This window comes from Erpetoichthys calabaricus, chromosome 12 (assembly GCF_900747795.2).
Source record: "Erpetoichthys calabaricus chromosome 12, fErpCal1.3, whole genome shotgun sequence".
Lineage (NCBI taxonomy): Eukaryota > Metazoa > Chordata > Cladistia > Polypteriformes > Polypteridae > Erpetoichthys > Erpetoichthys calabaricus.
In genome coordinates, this window is record NC_041405.2 from 20,102,456 (window position 1) to 20,123,048 (window position 20,593).

The following is a 20,593-nucleotide window of genomic DNA, read 5'->3' on the forward strand; positions in this document are numbered from 1 at the left end:
CCCAGTGGATGAGTAATTCATTTAAACAAACACAAATATGACTATACGGTAGTACGAGTGCTCACACTCCTAGTACACTGCAGTGATATTCTTAACCTACAAGCCTGCCCTTGTCAAGGTGCTACTGTATACACTGTGTACACAATTATTTGACCATATCATAATTTCTCTCTATTATATAAAAAAATCTTGGGTCGAGACATGACCTTCTCAGAAAGACACTTTAGTCCCGCGAGACTAGACTCTACAACCTTTAGAAGCAAGACCCGTGAGACGGTGACTTTTGCACGTCACGCCGTACTTACAAGCAATTTAAAACAAGATCACGGACATCTAACCTCTCAGTTGTTGGAATGCTATTGGCTCACACACGTCATGTGCTCTCAGCTCTTAAAAATTTTATACGTTCTAGATGGCACGTCAACGACTAAGCGAAGAAGAAAGAGCAGCATGTTGAAAGAGACCCAAACACATTGGAGAGAAAAGAAGAAAAAAAAGAAAAAAATAATCTATGTGTAAATTCTTACAATAAGGATCAAGTGGAATTGAAAACCTCGTAGGTCCAATCGGGGTCAAAAATAAAAGACTTCATAAAGCGGTTCAAAAACATTGGAGCGATACACATGCAGAGCAAGATAAAGAAAATGAAAGTAGTAAAATTTGAAAGTATCAAAAAAAAGAAAGTAAAGATCGCATTCGCACAAACAAACGGAAATTATTACTCAGTGAAATAACGGAACAGCAAAAAGAGATCAAATATATGGACATAAGTGATATGTCAGAAGTATGTAGATATTGTAAGGCTTTAAAGTTTAAGTCGGAGACTTGTAGATTGTTTAATTCGTGTTGCCATCAGGGAAAAGTAGTGTTGCCTCCCAATGAAGAGGCGTATCCACGAGAATTAAAAGATTTGTTTTTTGGTGAAAGTCAAATCCACAAACACTACAGGCAAAATATCCGAGTCTACAATAATCTTTTCGCTTTCGCATCATTCAATGCTCAAAGCGTAGATTTACACAATAATGGACCATACGCTATGAGAATCTGTGGTCCTGAAACAATTAAAGCTACGACAAGCTTAATTTCAAAGAAACCACAATTCGGTCAGGTGTATATTTATGATCATGGAGAAGCGATGCAACATAGAATCGGAAGAGTATGTAACAATTCCCATGAAAATAGCAATGTCTTTAAATTGCATATCCGGTTAACCAAACCCGGGGGTGGGCAAGCAAAGCGAGCAGGGGGCAGAGCCCCCTAGTTTATTTATATATTTCAACTCCAAGCTGTATAAACTTGAATGCTTATTGCACTGAAAAAAAAATGTGATGATTCACACTTAATATTTTTAATCTGAACCAATATAATTCTTTTTAGCTTATTGATCCCACAATTTTTAAGTTGAGGCAAATCATTTAGAGTGATTGGGTGCAATTCACTTGTTTTTTTTTACTGAAGTAAATCTATTTTTTAAGTTGTTCTTCTTTTTTGGCAGTTGGAAAGCCATCAAACCGGAAAGTTCGACCGAAAGAATATACAAACGGCCCCTCAAACACAGCACATGAACAACCTAAAATATTAAGTTAACTGAAATAGGATTTTTACGTTTATTCCCTCTACCATAACTAAATTTGGTACAAACAAATTTTTTTACTTTGATTGAGATCTGAAACCAAATATTTCAAGCTGCAACACTAAATGACTAATCTTAAGTTGCTTGAAAGAGAACATTTACATTGAATGAACAACATCAATGTTATACTTTATTCAGTGTGGATTTAAGCATATCAGGTGATGTGTATTTGTGTAATGAGGGAGGCTGTGGCCTATGGAGATCAATGCCCTCTATCAAGGTGTGCATAATTATTAGGCAGCTTGTCTTCCTCAGGCAAAATGGGCCAAAAAAGAGATTTAACTGACTCTAAAAAGTCAAAAATTGTAAAAAGTCTTTCAGAGGGATGCAGCACTCTTGAAATTGCTAAGATATTGGGGACGTGATCACAGAACCATCAAACGTTTTGTTGCAAATTGTCAACAGGGTCGCAAGAAATGTTTTGTGAAAAAAAGACGCTAATTAACTGCCAAAGATTTGAGAGAAGAATCGAATGTGAAGCTATCAGGAATCAGTTATCCTCCAGTGCTGTCATATTCCAGGACTGCACCCTTATCTGGAGTGCCCAGAAGTTACAAGTTGTTCAGTGCTCTGAGACATGGCCAAGGTAAGGAAGGCTGAAACCCGACCAACACAGAACAAGTTGAAACGTCAAGACTGGGCCAAGAAGTATCTGAAGACAGATAACCTTTTTCAAAGGTTTTATGGACTGATGAGACGAGAGTGACTCTTGACGGACCAGATGGATGGGCCCGTGGCTGGACCAGTGACTGGCACAGAGCTTCACTTTGACTAAGAAGCCAGCAAGATGGAGGAGGGGTACTGGTATGGGCTAGTATTATTAAAGGTGAGCTAGTTGGACCTTTTCGAGTTGAAGATGGACTCAGAATCAATTCCCAAACCTACTGCCAGTTTTTAGAAGATGAAGACACTTTCTTCAAGGAGTTGTACAGGAAAAAGTCTGTATCTTTCAAGAAGACCATGCTTTTTTATGCAGGACAACGCTCCATCGCATGCATCGAAGTACTCTGCTGCGTGGCTAGCTAGTAAAGGCCTTAAAGATGAAAGAATAATGACATGGCCCACCTCCTCACCTGACCGAAAGCCCTTCTTAAATGGGAGATTTATGGTGAAGGAACACATTACGCCTCTCTGAACAGGGTCTGGAGGGTTGTGGTTGTTGCTGCACAAAAAGTTGATCGTCAACAGATCAAGAAACTGACAGACTCCATGAATGGAAGGCTAATGACTGTTATTGAAAAGAAGGTGGCGGGGGCTACATTGGTCACTGATTTTTTTTTTAAATGTCAGAAATGATTATTTGTAAATTTTGAGTTGTTGTGAGATCGGACAATTTTCGATTTTCCTTTAGTTGCGTAATAATTCTACACACTAATAGTTGCCTAATAATTGTGCACATGAGAATGTTCACACTCACATTTCCTTTATAAAACATTCAGGTTTCAGTTTTGTTAATGTTGTGGTGTACAAAATCTGTACATTTTGGTTTAAATTTCCATTATATTTTGTTCAAGACAAAACAACAGATGAACATCAAAGCATATCCTCTTCCTCACTTTTAAAACAGCTGTTCCAACAAAGAAAGGAAGACATGCTGGTGCCTAAGACTATTGATTAGTTTATAACCTGGGCATCTGGGACAAACGTAGCTAAATTATTTTACAGCCTGGGATAGGAAGAAATGCTGATACCTCAGGAAACATCAAAAAGTTTTATTGTTTGGGAAAACGGACAATGGACTTATTCATCATATTGACATCCAGCCAATCAGAATATCTAACAATCACATCTTGCAAAACAATGGTAGAATTTTAGAATGAATATACCTCGTATGAGGAGCGATAGAGGAAGAAGGGACGAAGATGTTAGAAGAGAACAGAGAGACGTTAACGTGCAGCCGTTTCCATCTGATCATCAGAAAAGCATCTAATGAATAACTACGAGTACTAGATCACAAGCCACCTGCGACATTCATCCTTGTCATCTTAAACTTTTCATAAGCTTTTTCTAAAGACTATATATATCCAGACTTTACTATCAGTCCTATTTTCTATTTTTCTTTGTTCCAGTGGTATTATTATTATTCCTGTAATAAATACCATGCTGCTTTTAACTTTCTATGCTTTGTCTTCATGTCTCGAGTGATTGAAGTAATAAGGTAGATTTCTTTGAGCACCTGGTGCAGCCAGAAGTTTGCCATACGCTCTGTGCTGCGAGGTTTATTAAGGCTGAGGTTGAGAGCTCCACACAATAGTAGGGAGCAGTACGTAAAGTAAGGCATTATTGGCTGATAAATGGCCTTTAGTCAAGGATGCTGAGCCTTTGTATGTTTAATTGTATTCTTGTAGACCAAAAGTAATATTTAGGTCTGAAATATCATTAAAACATTGTATGTTGTTTGTGTCGATAATAATTAAGTCTCTTGAAGTGCTCTGTTATTCCTAAGGCACTTGTGTGGTTTAAAGTGTTAGAGATTAACCAGCTGTGTGTGCCATTCATGGGGCACTGCTGAGTTTCTGTGTGTATGCATATAGCTATGTATGCGTGTGTTTCTCTTAAGGTGCAAGAGTAGATCAACCCGGTCACGAATCTGATGAGTACACTTACCCCTAGAGGGGAATATAACGATAATACAATTAACATTTTTGATTGACTGATAGCACTGTATTTGTTCCATATTAAAATTAACCCTCAGAAATACAACTTGCCTAATAATTGCGCACACAGTTTATTCCCATATTGTCCAGATCTATCAATGTAACTCTTTAGGCTGAAGTTCACAGTCTCTATAGTAGATTTAAAATGCACCCTAGTCTGTTCATTTTAAGTGACACATACCTGTCTACCAATGCGGGACGATGTTAGGGTACTGCTTAAGATCAATTCTATCTGTTGTCACACACGTGTGAGTAGGAGGCAGCTAAAGGGCTTAAGTAATGGTAATACCACATCTGACCAGGGGGCGGCGGGGTGCACTGACTGTCTTTCTCAGTTCCCTGCAGACCTTTCCCGAGAAATCCTGCCAGGTTCCGGCACCTCTGAAGGCCTCACTTCCAGTCCCTGCACCTTCGATGATGTCACTTCCAGTTCCAGACCCTTCAATGATGTCACTTCCGGTCCAGGCCCCTTCAATGATGTCACTTCCTATAAGGGCTTTTAAAGCCACCATCTCACCACCAATGAATCAGTTCTGTTTTGGACTCAGTCTTGTGAACAACTCTGTTATTTTCAAAAGCCTTTTGCAGCCAGGGATATTATACGGGTGGCTGCCCCAAACCTTTTCACGATGTCTGGTCTGTGTTTCTGTCACACTGTCTTTCCAGAGCATTACTCACCTTCAAGGTGTCAGTAGTGGTGTACAGAATGGTGAAGTTAACATCGCGGTCTCCATACTCATCAAGCTGAATTTGTCCACTAATCCCTGTGGATAGCATTGCCATAATATTAGGTGAGCATGATGAGGTGATGACATTGATAATCTAACTGTGCTGTCTTCTCCTTCTCTCTTTCAAATGCCACATGCAAATGCCCGCTTCCTCTAAACAGTGTGTTTATTCAAACAAGGATACCATACTAAATCTATTATGCTCATTCATGATTTAGATACAAGCACACCACTACACACTGAGTACATGAGCAGCATTTGCATATGTCATCCATTTTTTAGACTTCCTGTCCCTCTTTCTATTGGTTGGTATTAAAAACAAACTTCCATCCATCCATCCATTATCCAGCCCACTATATCCTAACTACAGGGTCACGGGGTTCTGCCGGAGCCAATCCCAACCAGCACAGGGCGCAAGGCAGGAGACAAACCCTGAGCAGGGCGCCAGCCCACCGCAGGGCACACACACCCGCACACACCCACACACATCAGGCACACACTAGGGACAATTTAGAATCGCCAATGCACCTAACCTGCATGTCTTTGGGCTGTGGGAGGAAACCAGAGTACCCGGAGTAAACCCACGCAGACACGGGGAAAACATGTCAAACAAACTTACAGAAGTTTATTGTACCTTGAAAGGTGGTATTTCGGAAGAGTGAAGCAAAGTCTTTTCTTATCGTGTTGTATGCAGCTTTCTGCTTTTGAGTTGAAAGAATGTTTTTCAAAGCAGAACCAAAGAGCATGACGCCATCCACGTAAGCTGTGACAAAGTCGTTCTCGAGCTGGGTGAGAGACAGACAAGACTTTATTATACTCAGACCAAAATCAAATCATCTTCAGTATTACAAACTTACCTGCCACCAGCGGGCACTATGGTCTGTCCACGTACCCCAAACATGACCTGGGGGATTCAGACTGTGAACATAAAGAGCTGTCTATGGGCCAGTCCTATAGGGCCTGCAGTTCAAGAGGCAAGTTCAAATGTAAGCTCACTGGCTAGAAGTTTGTGCAATCGGAAGACTGGTAGGTTAGAAGGGGGAGACATTTCTTTTTTGTGCTTTTAAAGCAGATTTGACTTTAGTATGAGGAAAGCTTGTCAACTAGTTACACAGGGATCAAATATGCCCCGGCACACTGAGGTTGGCATTATGGGGTTTGTAATATTCACACTCTCTTTGCTCACTCCCTTCTGGCATTATGTCAAATACAAATTGTAATTTTAGTACACAGAATTTTGAGCAGTTTTATATACATTAATTGTAATTGTGAGTATTGTCCTAATCCAGGGTCCTAAATCTCTGGTCCTGGAGGGCCAGCAGTGGCTGCAGGTTTTCATTCTAACCCTTTTCTTAATTAGTGACTTGTCTTTTTAATTAACTTCTTTTAAATTAATTTTAATTCATTTGCTCTTGAAGCTTCAGACCCCATAATGGTTTCTTTTCCGTAATTATCAGTCAAACAATGCGCTTAGTGGGCATCTAAAAGGACCAACTGAAGGTAATTCTGTGCCAGGCCAGGGGGTGGCAGGGTGCACAAATCATTTCTCTGTTATCTCTGCAGATCAAAAATGGGAAATTCTGCCTAGTTCCCTAAAGATGTCACTTCTGATTCTGGCTACCTCACTTCTGGTTCCAGCCATGAAGACATCACTTCCTGGTAGACACCTTAAAATCCACACCACTTCCTGTTTCGAGTCAGTCAAATGCTGGACTCAAACCTGTGCATCTCTCTGCAGTTTAATTTGCCTTTTGCAGCCAGGGCTCAAATATACAGCTGGCTGAACCAAACCTTTTTCTGTGTTTCGAGGCTATTTATTTCAAAATACAGTCTATATAGAAACAGTATATATGGAAGCAAAGGTCTGTGATATGGTTTGCATATTTGTAGCTAGAGAGTCACAAAGGGAGAAAATGAGTCACATATCTTACAATATCTTTTTATTCCTAAGCTATTGACAATCTGCCAGGTGTCATCATCAGAGGAAAATGATTAGATGTACAGGAATCAAAGGTGATATATAGCTGGGAAAGGGTGGGGTTGTAGAGGGAAGTTGTAAGAGGGGTGGATTAGTAAGGTGGGGTTTCATATACATGTATGTATATATATATATATATATATATATATATATATATATATATATATATATATATATATATATATATATATATATTGTGGTGCCCGGCAGGCGTCCATGCCCCGCCGGGACGCCCAGGAGGAGTGGAGGAGGGCTTGTGCCTCCTCCAGGACATGAGGGGGCATCTTCCCTGGTTGTATTGGGGGCCACGGGTACAGAGCTTGGAAGCTCTACCCTGTATGGGCCCGTGGCCACTGCCAAGGGGTGCCCTGATGCCTTGGGGACCCTGGACCCCAGCGCTTCCGCCACACCAGGAAGTGCTGGGGGGAAGAGAAGAGGGGACACCCGGAGTGCTTCCGGGTACACAGCCGACACTTCCGCCACACTGGGGAGTGTCTATGGAAGATTGCCGGGGAGCACATCCTGGTGTGTATAAAAGGGGCTGCCTCCCTCCAGTCCAGGACAAGAGTCGGGAGGAAGTAGGATGACGTCAGGAGGAGGACAAGGAGGCGGCCTGAAGAAGGCATTGTGTTGTGGCCAGGACTTTGGGGTCTTTGGGGCTTGTGAGCACAGTATGGACAATGTAAATAATACTATAAATAAACGTGTGTTGGGTGACATGAACGTGTCTGCCTGTCTGTGTCCGAGCCAGTCTCCACAATATATACTACCTTGTGCCTTCAAACCAGCATTAATTCTTGTAGGTCCACTTGCACAAAGTCAGGGATTTTGTAGGATTCTAGTCAGGTGTCTGATCAACCAATTCTACCAAACAGGTGCTGATGATCATCAATGTCACACATAGGTTGAAACACAGTCATTAACTGAAACAGAAACAGCTGTGTAGGAGGCTTAAAACTGGGTGAGGAACAGTCAAACTCTGCTACCAAGGTGAGGTTGTGGAAGACAGTTTCATGTCATGGCAAGATTGAGCACAGCAACAAGACACGAGGTAGTTCTACTGCATCAGCAAGGTCTCTCCCAGACAAAGATTTCAAAGCAGACTGGGGTTTCAAGATGTGCTGTTCAAGCTCTTTTGAAGAAGCACAAAGAAATGGGCAACATTGAGGATCGTAGACGCAGTGGTCGGCCAAGGAAACTTAGTGCAGCCGATGAAAGACACATCAAGCTTATTACCCTTCGAAATCGGAAGATGTCCAGCAGTTACATCAGCTCAGAACTGGCAGAAACCAGTGGGACCCAGGTACAACCATCTACTGTCCCGAGAAGTCTGGCCAGAAGTGGTCTTCATGGAGGAGTTGCAGCTAAAAAGCCATACCTCCGATGTGGAAACAAGGCTAAGCGACTCAAGTATTCACGAAAACATAGGAACTGGGGGGCAGAAAAATGTACTGATGAGTCAAAATTTGAAATATTTGACTGTAGCAGAAGGCAGTACAATAATGAGTGTCTGCAGGCAACAGTAAAGCATGGTGGAGGTCCCTTGAACGTTTGGGGCTGCTTTTCTGCAAATGGAGTTGGAGATTTGGTCAGGATTAATGGTGTTCTCAATGCTGAGAAATACAGGCAGATACTTATCCATCATGCAATACCATCAGGGAGGCGTATGATTGGCCCCAAATTTATTCTGCAGCAGGACAACAACCCCAAACATACAGCCAAAGTCATTAAGAACTATCTTCAGCATAAAGAAGAACAAGAAGTCCTGGAAGTGATGGTTTGGCCCCCACAGAGCCCTGATCTCAGCATCATTGAGTGTGTCTGGGATTACATGAAGAGACAGAAGGATGTGAGGAAGCCTACATCCACAGAAGATCTGTGGTTAGATCTCCAAGATGTTTGGAACAACCTACCAGCCGAGTTCCTTGCAAGTGTACCTAGAAAAATTGATGCTGTTTTGAAGGCAAAGGGTGGTCACACCAAATATTGATTTGATTTAGATTTCTCTTTTGTTCATTCACTGCATTTTGTTGATTGATGAAAATAAATGATTAACACTTCCATTTTTGAAAGCATTCTTTGTTTACAGCATTTTTTCACACCTGCCTAAAACTTTTGCACAGTACTGTAGTATGTATATATATACATATATATATATCCCTGCCGCTATACTGGCAGATCAAATCCCCTTTAACTTCTTCACCATTATCCCTGAGATAATCCACCGCTAGTCACACACACCCCATCATCCTCGAGTGCTGGCATCTCCAGTGAACCGCAGATCGTGACAGTTGTTGGATGGCATTTGCGGTAGCAGGGGAGCCGAATACGGGCTGTCAGAAGAGAAAGCGCACCTACACAACTGTGTGATGACCCATCTCAATATGTTCATAATTCAAAATACTCTGCTTTAAGCTATAAGGCAGTTTATCACTTGTAATATCCACCTTAATGAAAGGATTTAATAAACTTATTTGACACGTCTGCTGAGCGGCGAAAATGACGTCAGATTTGAAGACGTGTCCACACGCACACTAGTGTTTTTTTTTTTTTGCTGCACAGCGTGGCATCCAAAATGGTGAATTTCCAGGAGAGACTGGTTAGGTGGGTGCCAGAATGATGAATAATGGGCTGAATTATGATGCAAGATTTTCAAGGAAGACTTGCAAGGACATTTGAAATGCTTCTGTTCATCATGTAGGTCCCCCACGCATGAGAACATTACACTCGGCCATCCTTCACCACTTTTGGCCGATAGGTCTGACACTCCACCTTCTCATTTTCTTCCTGTTCAAATCAGTAATAGCAGGTACAACTCTTCTTCCATCACCAGAGTCTCGTGTCCTCTGCTGTGTCATTATGCGGCACTGACCAAACACTGTCACATATTAACTAGCAGAATATCAACAAACTGATTGAAATGGCCGCAACAAGCCTAAAGGTGTTTTGGGGCACACTGCAGGCGCACCTTGCTGTATGGTCTGCATGCCTGGTTCTGGCGGTAAGTATAAACCATGAGCGTCTGTGTGTGCATCCGCCCCGTTGCTATGTAAACTTACAAAAGTTAGTGCATCACAAACATTTTAAGTTATAATATGAATCGCATTTGTCAGTCCAATAGATGATGCGTCACAATCCCATACCAAATTGCATGTAACAGAGACAAGTGCATTGCATGATGCACTGCAAATGTTAACTTAGATATTAAACTGTCTTGTTTGATCACTAAAAATTTAGGAATAGTTGGAGCAAAATCAAAATACTTGAACTTAAACTAAGATGTTTAAAGTATGGTAGCTACCTAGGAGGGCAGATTAAGAAAACCTGGACATAGTCTGTGTTAAAATCATGAGCCATTAGTATTCCACAAATCTCATACTATCTATTCTTGGCTATTTACTGTAAGGAGCCTGTTACAGATCTAAATAAATAAAAATTCTTTCTGGAACCTTCATGTGGATGGGTCCTTTCAAAACCAAAAATGGTTACCCTACAGCATGGATCTGAAGAACCACTCTGGCACTTTCCAGTCCAGATGAACCTTCTCTGCTCAAGACTATACATTTTAGGTGCAAAACTTAATGTTGCAGCTCTATGAAATGTCTGGGGACCACCTGGTTAGAGGCGCTGTTTCTAATCGGGCTTCTATGGTCCGACATTATCACTTGTACAGCTCTGGTAGTTGTCACACGTGTGTGCATAGGGGGCAGTTTAAGGGCTCTGGTGATTGTAATTACCCGCCGCTCCAGGGGTGGGCACTGTGTTCCCTTCCTCCATCTGCAGACATTCCATACAAACAAGTCAAACTTAACAAAACTAAATTCAATTCAACCCCCGCCTAAGAGAAATAGAGGAAGGCCAACAGCCCGAGTAAAACTTTAAGAGCAGAAAGGAGGGAGGAGAATCCTTCTCCCCAATATACAGTAAAAGCTTATTCTAAAAAAGTTATTGATGAGATCCTGTCAGGTTTTAAAAAAAAGATTTGAACAGATCCTCTAAGTGAGAATTTGATTTTTTTCCAATTTCAGATAATATATATCATCAGTTACCCACTGACTTAAAAGAGGTGGGCTGGACTAAAGAGGTTTAATACCCTAGAATGTCACAGTAGGACACCCAATAGTCCTCATCATGGCGGTTTTGCTTGCTTTTCTTTGCACATATGAAGTTGTCAGTGGAGACAGTCCCAGATTTGTAAGACCTTAGACAACCTCACTACCACTGAAGATGAGAGGTTACAATGAAGCAAAGATTCAGGTGAGATGGCCATCCATCACCACATCTGCTCAATCTAGGTCAAAGGAGAAGGAGCTGGAAAGGGTCCCAGCAGAATGGCAGGGACCAGCATCACCGGACACACTCTCGCACACACACACACACACACATGCAAATACACACACACACACACACGCACGCACACACCGACACACGCACACACACTCATGCACACGCATACACACACACTCACGCGCACACACATGCTCACACACACACACACACGCACACACACACTCATGCACACGCATACACACACAATCACGCGCACACACATGCTCACACATACACACACACACACGCACATATCCAGACCAGGTCACATTAGGCCAAGTCAGAGTCCTTTCACCTGGATGTAAACAGAATAAAGATGTTACATGGAGGGTCATGTCTTCTCTTTATAGTTTTTATTCATATAGTGTAACATATTGGATTCATCCATTTTTTCCCCTTTTACAGAATATGCCATTGACATTTTCAGTATGCTCATCCTTAAGTACATCTACCTAATAACAAGTAAAAAAACTAAAAGTTAAATTCTCACCGGTATCGAATGAAAACTTTGAGAGTTGTTATCATGTTGCTGGGGCGGGGGGACGGTTACCACCAAGACATTTTTCATAACTTCAGTTGATGTTGTGTTCGAGTAGTAAATGTGGCTGCAAGAAACAATGAGAAATAGACATCAACAGATATGTGGGTCACATTCACAGCAAGGCCAGGTTGGCTAACCTAACCAACACGTGATTTGGGCTGTAGGAGTTACACCAGTGTACCCAGTGGGAGACCCGCACTGACAAACACAACCCCCTTAGCACTGAATTCAAACTGAAGACACTGAATCCATTCATAGTGCTACAGTGCCACCTCCCAAACAAGTGCATGATGAGGTTTTCTCAGTGTTCGTTTGTCTGTCCAGGATTTTAAATCATCTGTAGCTCGCTAACCATTTGAACTATTGACCTGAACTTTGGTACACATATACTACATGACGTCTACTATCCACTTTTGGGGTGATGACTGACCTCCAAGGTTATTCCTCTTTTTACTTTTATTTTATTTTATTGTAGAATCAACCCTCAGCAGCGGCCATGGCGGTTCTCATCCCTACCACCTTCGCCATCACTTCCCCTACCTCTTCATATCTTAAATCATTCTTGAGGCAGATTGAAGACTGAAGTGCCAGCTTAAGTGAAAAATTAAAGAAAACGTCCTAAGGAATTGCAACACAAACACTGACTTAATCAGTTTTAACACGAAAAGATGCCGAAGAAAGAAGAGAAGAAGCAGGCCGCTAGGGTGGAGAGAAGAAGAGCTGCTCAGGAAGCAGCAAGAACATCAACCTCTGAGCAAACAAATGCTAAACTTACAGAGAAAGAGGAGGAAAACTAGGAATGATCAAGTCAAGTGTATTCAATGCACGTTATCATACAGTGTGCCGTTACTGGTCTTATTATATAATACGCTAACGTGGCTGTCCATTTGTCTGTCCAGGATTTTAAATCACCTGTAGCTCACCAGATCTATTGACCTGAAATTTGGTACACATGTACTACGTGGCGTCTACTATCTGCCTACGGGGTGAAGATTGACTTCCAAGGTTATTGCTCTTTTCATTTTTATTTTATTGTAGAATCAACTCTCGGCAGAAGCCAGCAGGCATTTTTAACTCCTACCACCTTTGCCGTCACTTCCTCTACCTCTTCATATCTTAAATTATTCTTGAGGCAGATTGAAGACTTAAGTGCCAGCTTAAGTGAATCAGTTTTAATGCAAAAAGATGCTGACGAAAGAAGAGAAGAAGCGGGGCCGCTAGGGTGGAGAAAAGAAGAGCTGCTCAGGAACCTCTGAGCAAACGAATGCTAAACGTACAGGAAAACTAGGAATGCTCAAGTCAAGTGGATTCACGTGCAGTGTGCTGTTATTGGTGATTAAATAATTAAATAATGCGTAGTACTCTAAAATTAAACCTGAACAGTATGACAAATTGCCTGATTCCTTTCATGACACAAAGTTCAAACATAACAATTACAGTGGACCCTTGACTTACGAACTCAATTCGTTCGCGAGGGCTGGTTGTAACTCAAGTTGGTTGTAAGTCTGACTGTTTTTCCCATAAGAAATAATGGAAATACCCATAATGCGTTCCGAACCTCCCACAGCAACACTTACTTAACCTTTTCATAATAAAAAAGGGTTGTATAATGTGCATAATTTACCAAAACACCAATAATTTTTATAATGTACTAACCAAAAAGATATAAAAAGTGCCTAGCCTACCAGAAACAACAATTTCATACTGTACTCACCATTTAATTTGACATCTTTGGGCTGCAGGAAGGGAGGAGGAGGAGAATGAAATGGAAGGGGTTATTGTTTGGAAGGAGCCTCCTTGTACAAATCTTTTCTTTGTAAAATTGTCGAGATGGCGGATTTCGACATACTGTACATATTAGCGAGATCGGTCACACGAACACCACTCTCATATTTCCACACAATTTCCTTCTTTGTTTTGATTGTGATCGCTTTCTTTACCTTCATTACCTTCTGTTCCTTCCTTAGCAATTATCGAATTATATAAATCACTGCACTGACCGAAATTACGTCCACAGACACATGTATTTGGGCTCTGACTGACGCTTACAAACGCTCTCGGCTGTTTGTTTACAATCGCACAAGCGGATACACGTGACCGCATTCAGGTCGTAACACAAGATGTTGGTCGTAAATCAAAACAAAAATTTTGGTCGTAAATCAAGTTGTTCGCATGTCAGGCCGGTCGTATATCAAGGGTCGACTGTATTCCAGAGAGAAATCATAGAAGTTACCTTATTAAGGGTTCTTCACAAATGACAGTAATGGAATAGAGCAGGGGTGTCAGACTGGGACTCCCATTGCCTGCAGATTTTAATTCCAGCCACCTTCTTTATGAATACCCAATTACTGCTGCTAATAAAACATATTTATCTTTGTTTCATTTGAATTGACTTGCTTTTCAAGACTCAGACCCACGAATTCTTTTGTTTTTTCTTAAATACAACTCAAACTGTAACGAGAGCCAACATGTTAATTTGCACACACGTCAGTCACGTAATCTCTGTTTGAAAACAAAGAAAGGGGACAGTCTGAGAAATATTGATCTCCTCTGTTCCACAAAACATCTGAATGGTACCCTCAGAAAAAAATAAAATCACATGGGGCGAAAGGACAGCACTAATTGAAGAACCTGTTACCAGAGAAACTGATGAGTTTGAGGCTCCAGAGTTAGATGGTTAGCTGCTGACTTGCTTTGCATCTCCTTATTGTTTTGCTGCTAGTTAAGAAAAAAAGAGTCTTAGTCTTATAGTCTTATATCCACACTACTACGTTTTTAATTTAAATTTGGAGATATAGGTTATCAAGAAAACATATATCTTGGAAAGCAACTTTTCTTTATTTTTTTTATCTTTTATTAAATTTGTTAAAAGCATGTGACATTTCCTACAATCAAATCAAAGTAAAACTGTTGAGAGTAGTAAAGAGAGAAAGGAGTCATCCTCCCCTAATATAAAAGCTTATTCTAAAATGTTATTGATTAGCTCCTGCCAGGTTTTAAAAAAGGTTTGTACAGATCTTTTAAGAGAGAATTTGATTTTTTCCAATTTCAAATAGTATATAACATCAGTTACCCACTGACTTAACAGAGGTGGGTTAGGATTCTACCAGATGAGCAAAATAAGTCTGCCTGCCAATAGTGAAGTAAAGGCAACCACAGTTTGTTTGTCCTTCTCCACTTTAAACCCCACTGTGAGCCCACCAAGGCATTTAAAGATTTTGGTCCAAGATGATGTTAATTTGGAGCAGGCCCAAAACATATGGCCCAGTGAGGCTGGAGCTCGATCGCAACATTCATAGGTTGGATCCTGCCCTTGAAACATTTTGGACAATTGTAAATGAGAGAGATGCGCTCGATTAAAGATTTCAAGTTGAATAATTGAATGTTTTGCACATATGGCGCTCACGTGGCTGCCTTCCTCTCCATTTCTGAAATATTGAGTAAGAAATCATTTAGTTTTATATATTATAGACATGCTGTCTGAGTCTTCAATATTGATCAGCTCTTCTGTGTCCACTGTTTTGGAATATGTTTTTTTTCCATCATGAATGGGGAACAATCAGGGAATAAGATGTTGTAATGAGTAGGATCAAAAATCAGGAAAGGGCTAAGTGATAAGCACAAACAAATCAGAACGCAGTTACAGTCTGTATTTTCAAAAGTCTGTGTTTTCTCCCGTCCACATTCCAATGCTGAGCTGGCTTTTTCAGAGGTATATGGCTCTGGAGACGTATACTGTAAGTCTCAGTGTCTGACAGATAAAATTGTCAGGGTAGTATGAACACATGGCAGAAGAAGAGACTAACTTCTAAAGTTTTAAATGAAAACGTAGTAGTATAGACATAAACACCAAGTATAATAAAATTAAGCCAAATTAAATTTGCTCAATTAGCAGTGCTAGTTAGTTAGTAATTAAGAATGTGGCTGGAATAAAAATCTGCAGCCATTACAGCCCTCCAGGATCTGAGCTGGACATCCCCTATAACTGAGCGTCCTTTAAGAAAACTCTCTACCCTGCAGCAGCTGATTCATTTCAGTCTGGATATCTGCAGAATAATCTGATGCTGAATATACCTGTGTTATTGACTGTATAAGTCAGAAATATGTATTAGGCACTTACTTGTAGATGTCCACTAAAACAAAGACAATCTCAGACACAATCTGCTGTCCCTTTAAAAGCAACTGTACTTCTTCAGGTGTTCCACACATTATTATCACTAAGGGCAGAAAATGAAAACTGTTACATAGATAGATAGATAGATAGATAGATAGATAGATAGATAGATAGATAGATAGATAGATAGATAGATAGATAGATAGATAGATAGATAGATAGATAGATAGATAGATAGATAGATAGATAGATTTTAGTGTAGTCGTCAAGATTAGATAGATAGATTTATTCTTACCATTACTTTTCCTTAAAGGGTCCTTGATGATGTCATACAATCTTTTCGGTGTCCTGATGATTTCAATGATGGAAATGTTCATAGCAAAGTCAGCAGAGCCAGCCTCCAAAGCATTCATGTACCTGCAATACCAGGCATGGAATAGCCAATAAGTATATTTTCCTCCAGATTTCGCAATCAGCAAAATGAATTCAGTTAGGGTCTATCCAGGCAGACAATCACCATTAGTTCTCAAATATTTAAATACATCACAATTTCTCTGTTCACACTGCAGATGAAAAAGGCAGTGTTGACTGATGAATCCAGACAAGGTCTTCATTCATCTCTTGAACACACAAAAAGCCTAGTGGTGTAGTGTAAAGGTCACTTGGTGACAGTAACATTCAACTTTTACTTCCAATTTTTTACTGTACCCCAAAGCAAAATTCCCCAAAATAGCAATGTTTCCAATGTTTCTTTGCTGTTTTTCATCAATGATAATAATGAAAGACAGTGATATTGAAATTTATATTTTTATTTTCAGTCTTTCTTAAAAAGATTATCAGTTTATTACAAAGTGAAGACATTCCTGTGTTATTTTCTAACAATCTCTGAATGAAGTGATATAATAATAATAATAATAATAATAATAATACAGTAATCCCTCCTCCATCGCGGGGGTTGCGTTCCAGAGCCACCCGCGAAATAAGAAAATCCGCAAAGTAGAAACCATATGTTTATATGGTTATTTTTATATTGTCATGCTTGGGTCACAGATTTGCGCAGAAACACAGGAGGTTGTAGAGAGACAGGAACGTTATTCAAACACTGCAAACAAACATTTGTCTCTTTTTCAAAAGTTTAAACTGTGCTCCATGACAAGACAGAGATGACAGTTTCGTCTCACAATTAAAAGAATGCAAACATATTTTCCTCTTCAAAGGAGTGTGCATCAGGAGCAGAGACAGAATCAGAAAGATAGAGAAAAGCAAACAAATCAATAGGGCTGTTTGGCTTTTAAGTATGCGAAGCACCGCGGCACAAAGCTGTTGAAGGCGGCAGCTCACACCCCCTCCGTCAGGAGCAGACAGAGAGAGAGAGAAGAGAGACAGAGAAAAACAAACATCAAAAATCAATACATGCCTTTCGAGCTTTTAAGTATGCGAAGCACCGTGCAGCATGTCGCTTCTCTAAGCAGCTGCACAGAAGGTAGCAACGTTAAGATAATCTTTCAGCATTTTTAGACGAGCGTCCGTATCGTCTAGGTGTGCGAACAGCCCCCCTGCTCAATCCCCCTACGTCAGGATCAGAGAAAGTCAGCGCAAGAGAGAGAGAGAAAGTAAGTTGGATAGCTTCTCAGCCATCTGCCAATAGCGTCCCTTGTATGAAATCAACTGGGCAAACCAACTGAGGAAGCATGTACCAGAAATTAAAAGACCCATTGTCCGCAGAAATCCGTGGACCAGCAAAAAATCTGCGATATATATTTAAATAAGCTTACATATAAAATCCGCGATAGAGTGAAGCCGCGAAAGGCGAAGCGCGATATAGCGAGGGATTACTGTACTAGTAATAAGAAGAAGAAGAACAACAACAAAGAAAATGGGCGACCATTACTACTTCCCTACAGCCCCCATACTAATACAAACCATAGCACTCACAACATAAGTAACAAAAAGTTGGATCTGTGTATTAAATTGAAAAAGTGAAAATTAAACAACAAACAGAATATAAACTACTCCATAGTGCCTATAATTATAATCGAGGTCCACTAGCACCATACATAAAACCCTGTGCTAGGAACTTAACTGTGTTATGTGATAATAACCTCTGGTTGCATAAACATATACATTCTGTTATTAAGGCCTGTTTTTTCCTACTACGAGTGTTAACTCAGATCAAGCTCTTATTGTCTTTAATCTTGTAAAGTTGCCTTTATTTCTTCACGACCAGACTGCTGTAACTCATTATACACTGGAGTTACCCAGCAATCCCTTTATCAACTACAACTGGCCCAAACCACTACAGCTAGCCTTTTGATGGACTCAACTAAGCGTGACCATATTTCTCCTGTTTTTGCTTCCCTTCCTTGGCTTACTATGGCAAGCCAAATTAACATTTAGAGATATCTCAAAATGAATTTCGAATATCTTAAAATGTAATTTACTTTTTAAGATATCTGAAACTTGCTTTGAGATATCTTAAAATAATTTCCATTACATTTTAAGATATCTGCAATGCATTTCAAGATATCTCAAATACAGTTTCAGATATCTCAAAATAATTGTATCTACATTTCAAGATATCTCAAATGAATTTTCAGATATCTTAAATTGACCTTTCATGCATTTTAAGATATCTTAAATGCATTTCAAGATATCTCAAAATCATTTCCTGTAAAACTGCCTATTATTTCAATGGAACTTCTTGTTTATTATAAGATATCTTAAAATGTATTTGAGATATCTTGAAATGAGCAGGAAGTGATGTTGAGATATCTGAAAATGGACAGGAAGCTGTTTTGAGATATCTGGAAATGTATTTGAGATATCTTAAATTGTATTGTAGATATCTGAAAATGCTATTGAGATATCTTGAAATAATTGAGTGTCCTTTTAAAGATATCTTAAAATGCATTTTAGATATCTTGAAATACAATTTTAGATATCTTGAAATACATTGTTAGATATCTGAAATAGAACAGAGACCCATTTTAAGATATCATGAAATTAATTTTAGATATCTAAAAATGTATTTCAGATATCTGAAACAACAATGAATTTCAAGATATCTTAAATGCTTTTTAAGATATCTAAATTATATTTCGAGATATCTTAAAATAACTTCCTTCTCATTTTAAGATATCCCAAATTCATTTTGAGATATCTGAAATGCATTTTCAGATATTTTAAAATGACTTCCTGCACATTTCAAGATATCTCAAATACATTTCATGAGGAAGTGATTTTAAGATATCTGAAAATGTATTTCAGATATCTCAAAATGCCTGCAGATGTATTTTAAGATATCTTGAAATGTATTTGAGATATCTCAAAATGCACATGGGTTGGTATCTTGTGCTTATAACCAAAAGGTAGGTAGTCAGTTTATTCTCACCATTTGTAAGTGGATTTATTGTTAACAAAAATCATTCAAACTAGACGTGCAAATAAAAAGATTAAAAACTAGTGACTCCATTTACACTGGTAAAATTGGATTTCTAACATATTATTTTAATTGAATGTGTATTTAACAATAAAAAATAATAACATCAGACCCACTTGTGACAAAGTTGGGTTCACTCTTTTCTGAATTCCTAGCACTGCCACTGCAAATGACACATAGAAATATGTTTTTCTTTATTTTTTTGGATTTATTGAGTTTTTATTTCTTGATCTTTGTGTCACTTGAGCAGTTTTACAAAATCGCAAATGAATGTTCCACATCCCAAATCTATCTGAAAACAGGCATTAACATTTTAACATCTATCTTTATTCACTTATTAATTCATCTATTTACTTATTTTTCCTAGCTTTAAGTTTTACTCTGCTGGCCATGCTCTCTTTCTCAGGGGAGGGAGTTGATTTGTTTTTGATCCTATTTTTGTAAAAATTGATCTGTTTGTATGGAATGTTGTGTGATATCAATAAAATCAATAAAAATTACAAAAAAATTAACATCTAATCACAATATCATTTTGTTTTTTTTGTGGGTGCCGTCATTTTCGGTTTAGTTTCGTCTCTATTTAAAAAATACATGTCTTTTCCTCAGAAGGCATTACAGAATATAATTCAGTTTAGTTGAAGTGTTATCATCCAATGTCCAATGAAATTCTTACTTACATGTCTAATGTATGGAAGCCGAGAGAGGACGTGTAATATCATTATTTTTTAAAATTGTCTCCTTGAGATAACAGACTAATTTAATCGAGATGTCGAGAAAACTAAAATTTGTTTTCTTAAGATAACGGAATAATTTTATCGCAATCTCGAGAAAACGAAACTTAACCTTTGCTCCTGGCATCAGGCTCACTTAGATTGCGACGCCTATACAGCTGAAGCCTTGCTAACCGTCTTCTTAAATGACGGACTCTAATGTTATTATTTTCTAAACTAAGGCATAAACATATTTCAGCCTGCGTCAGCCCTTGATTGAACAAAAATGTGACGTACTGATCAATACACTTCTGCTCTTCTGCCATTTCAAACAGGACGTGGTTTCAATAAGCTAAACATTAAACGTTAGATACAATTATTTCATAATTTCAATAAAACAAGATCTTTTGTTTTATTGAAATCTTGATAAAATTATTCCGTTATCCGCTTGTTTTCTCGAGATC

At 39.3% G+C, this 20,593-nt stretch overlaps 1 protein-coding gene across 1 annotated transcript in view; it reads right to left on the minus strand.

Moving 5' to 3' along the window:
- Positions 1–20,593, minus strand: part of gucy2cb (guanylate cyclase 2Cb) — a 77,058-nt gene that overhangs the window by 42,857 nt on the left and 13,608 nt on the right. The window contains exons 6-10 of the mRNA XM_028815139.2: positions 16,276–16,397; positions 15,987–16,083; positions 11,816–11,930; positions 5,653–5,803; positions 4,969–5,054 (exon numbers count right to left, since the gene is read on the minus strand). Coding sequence (XP_028670972.1) covers positions 4,969–5,054; positions 5,653–5,803; positions 11,816–11,930; positions 15,987–16,083; positions 16,276–16,397 — 571 coding nt within the window. The remainder of the gene's footprint in view (positions 1–4,968; positions 5,055–5,652; positions 5,804–11,815; positions 11,931–15,986; positions 16,084–16,275; positions 16,398–20,593) is intronic.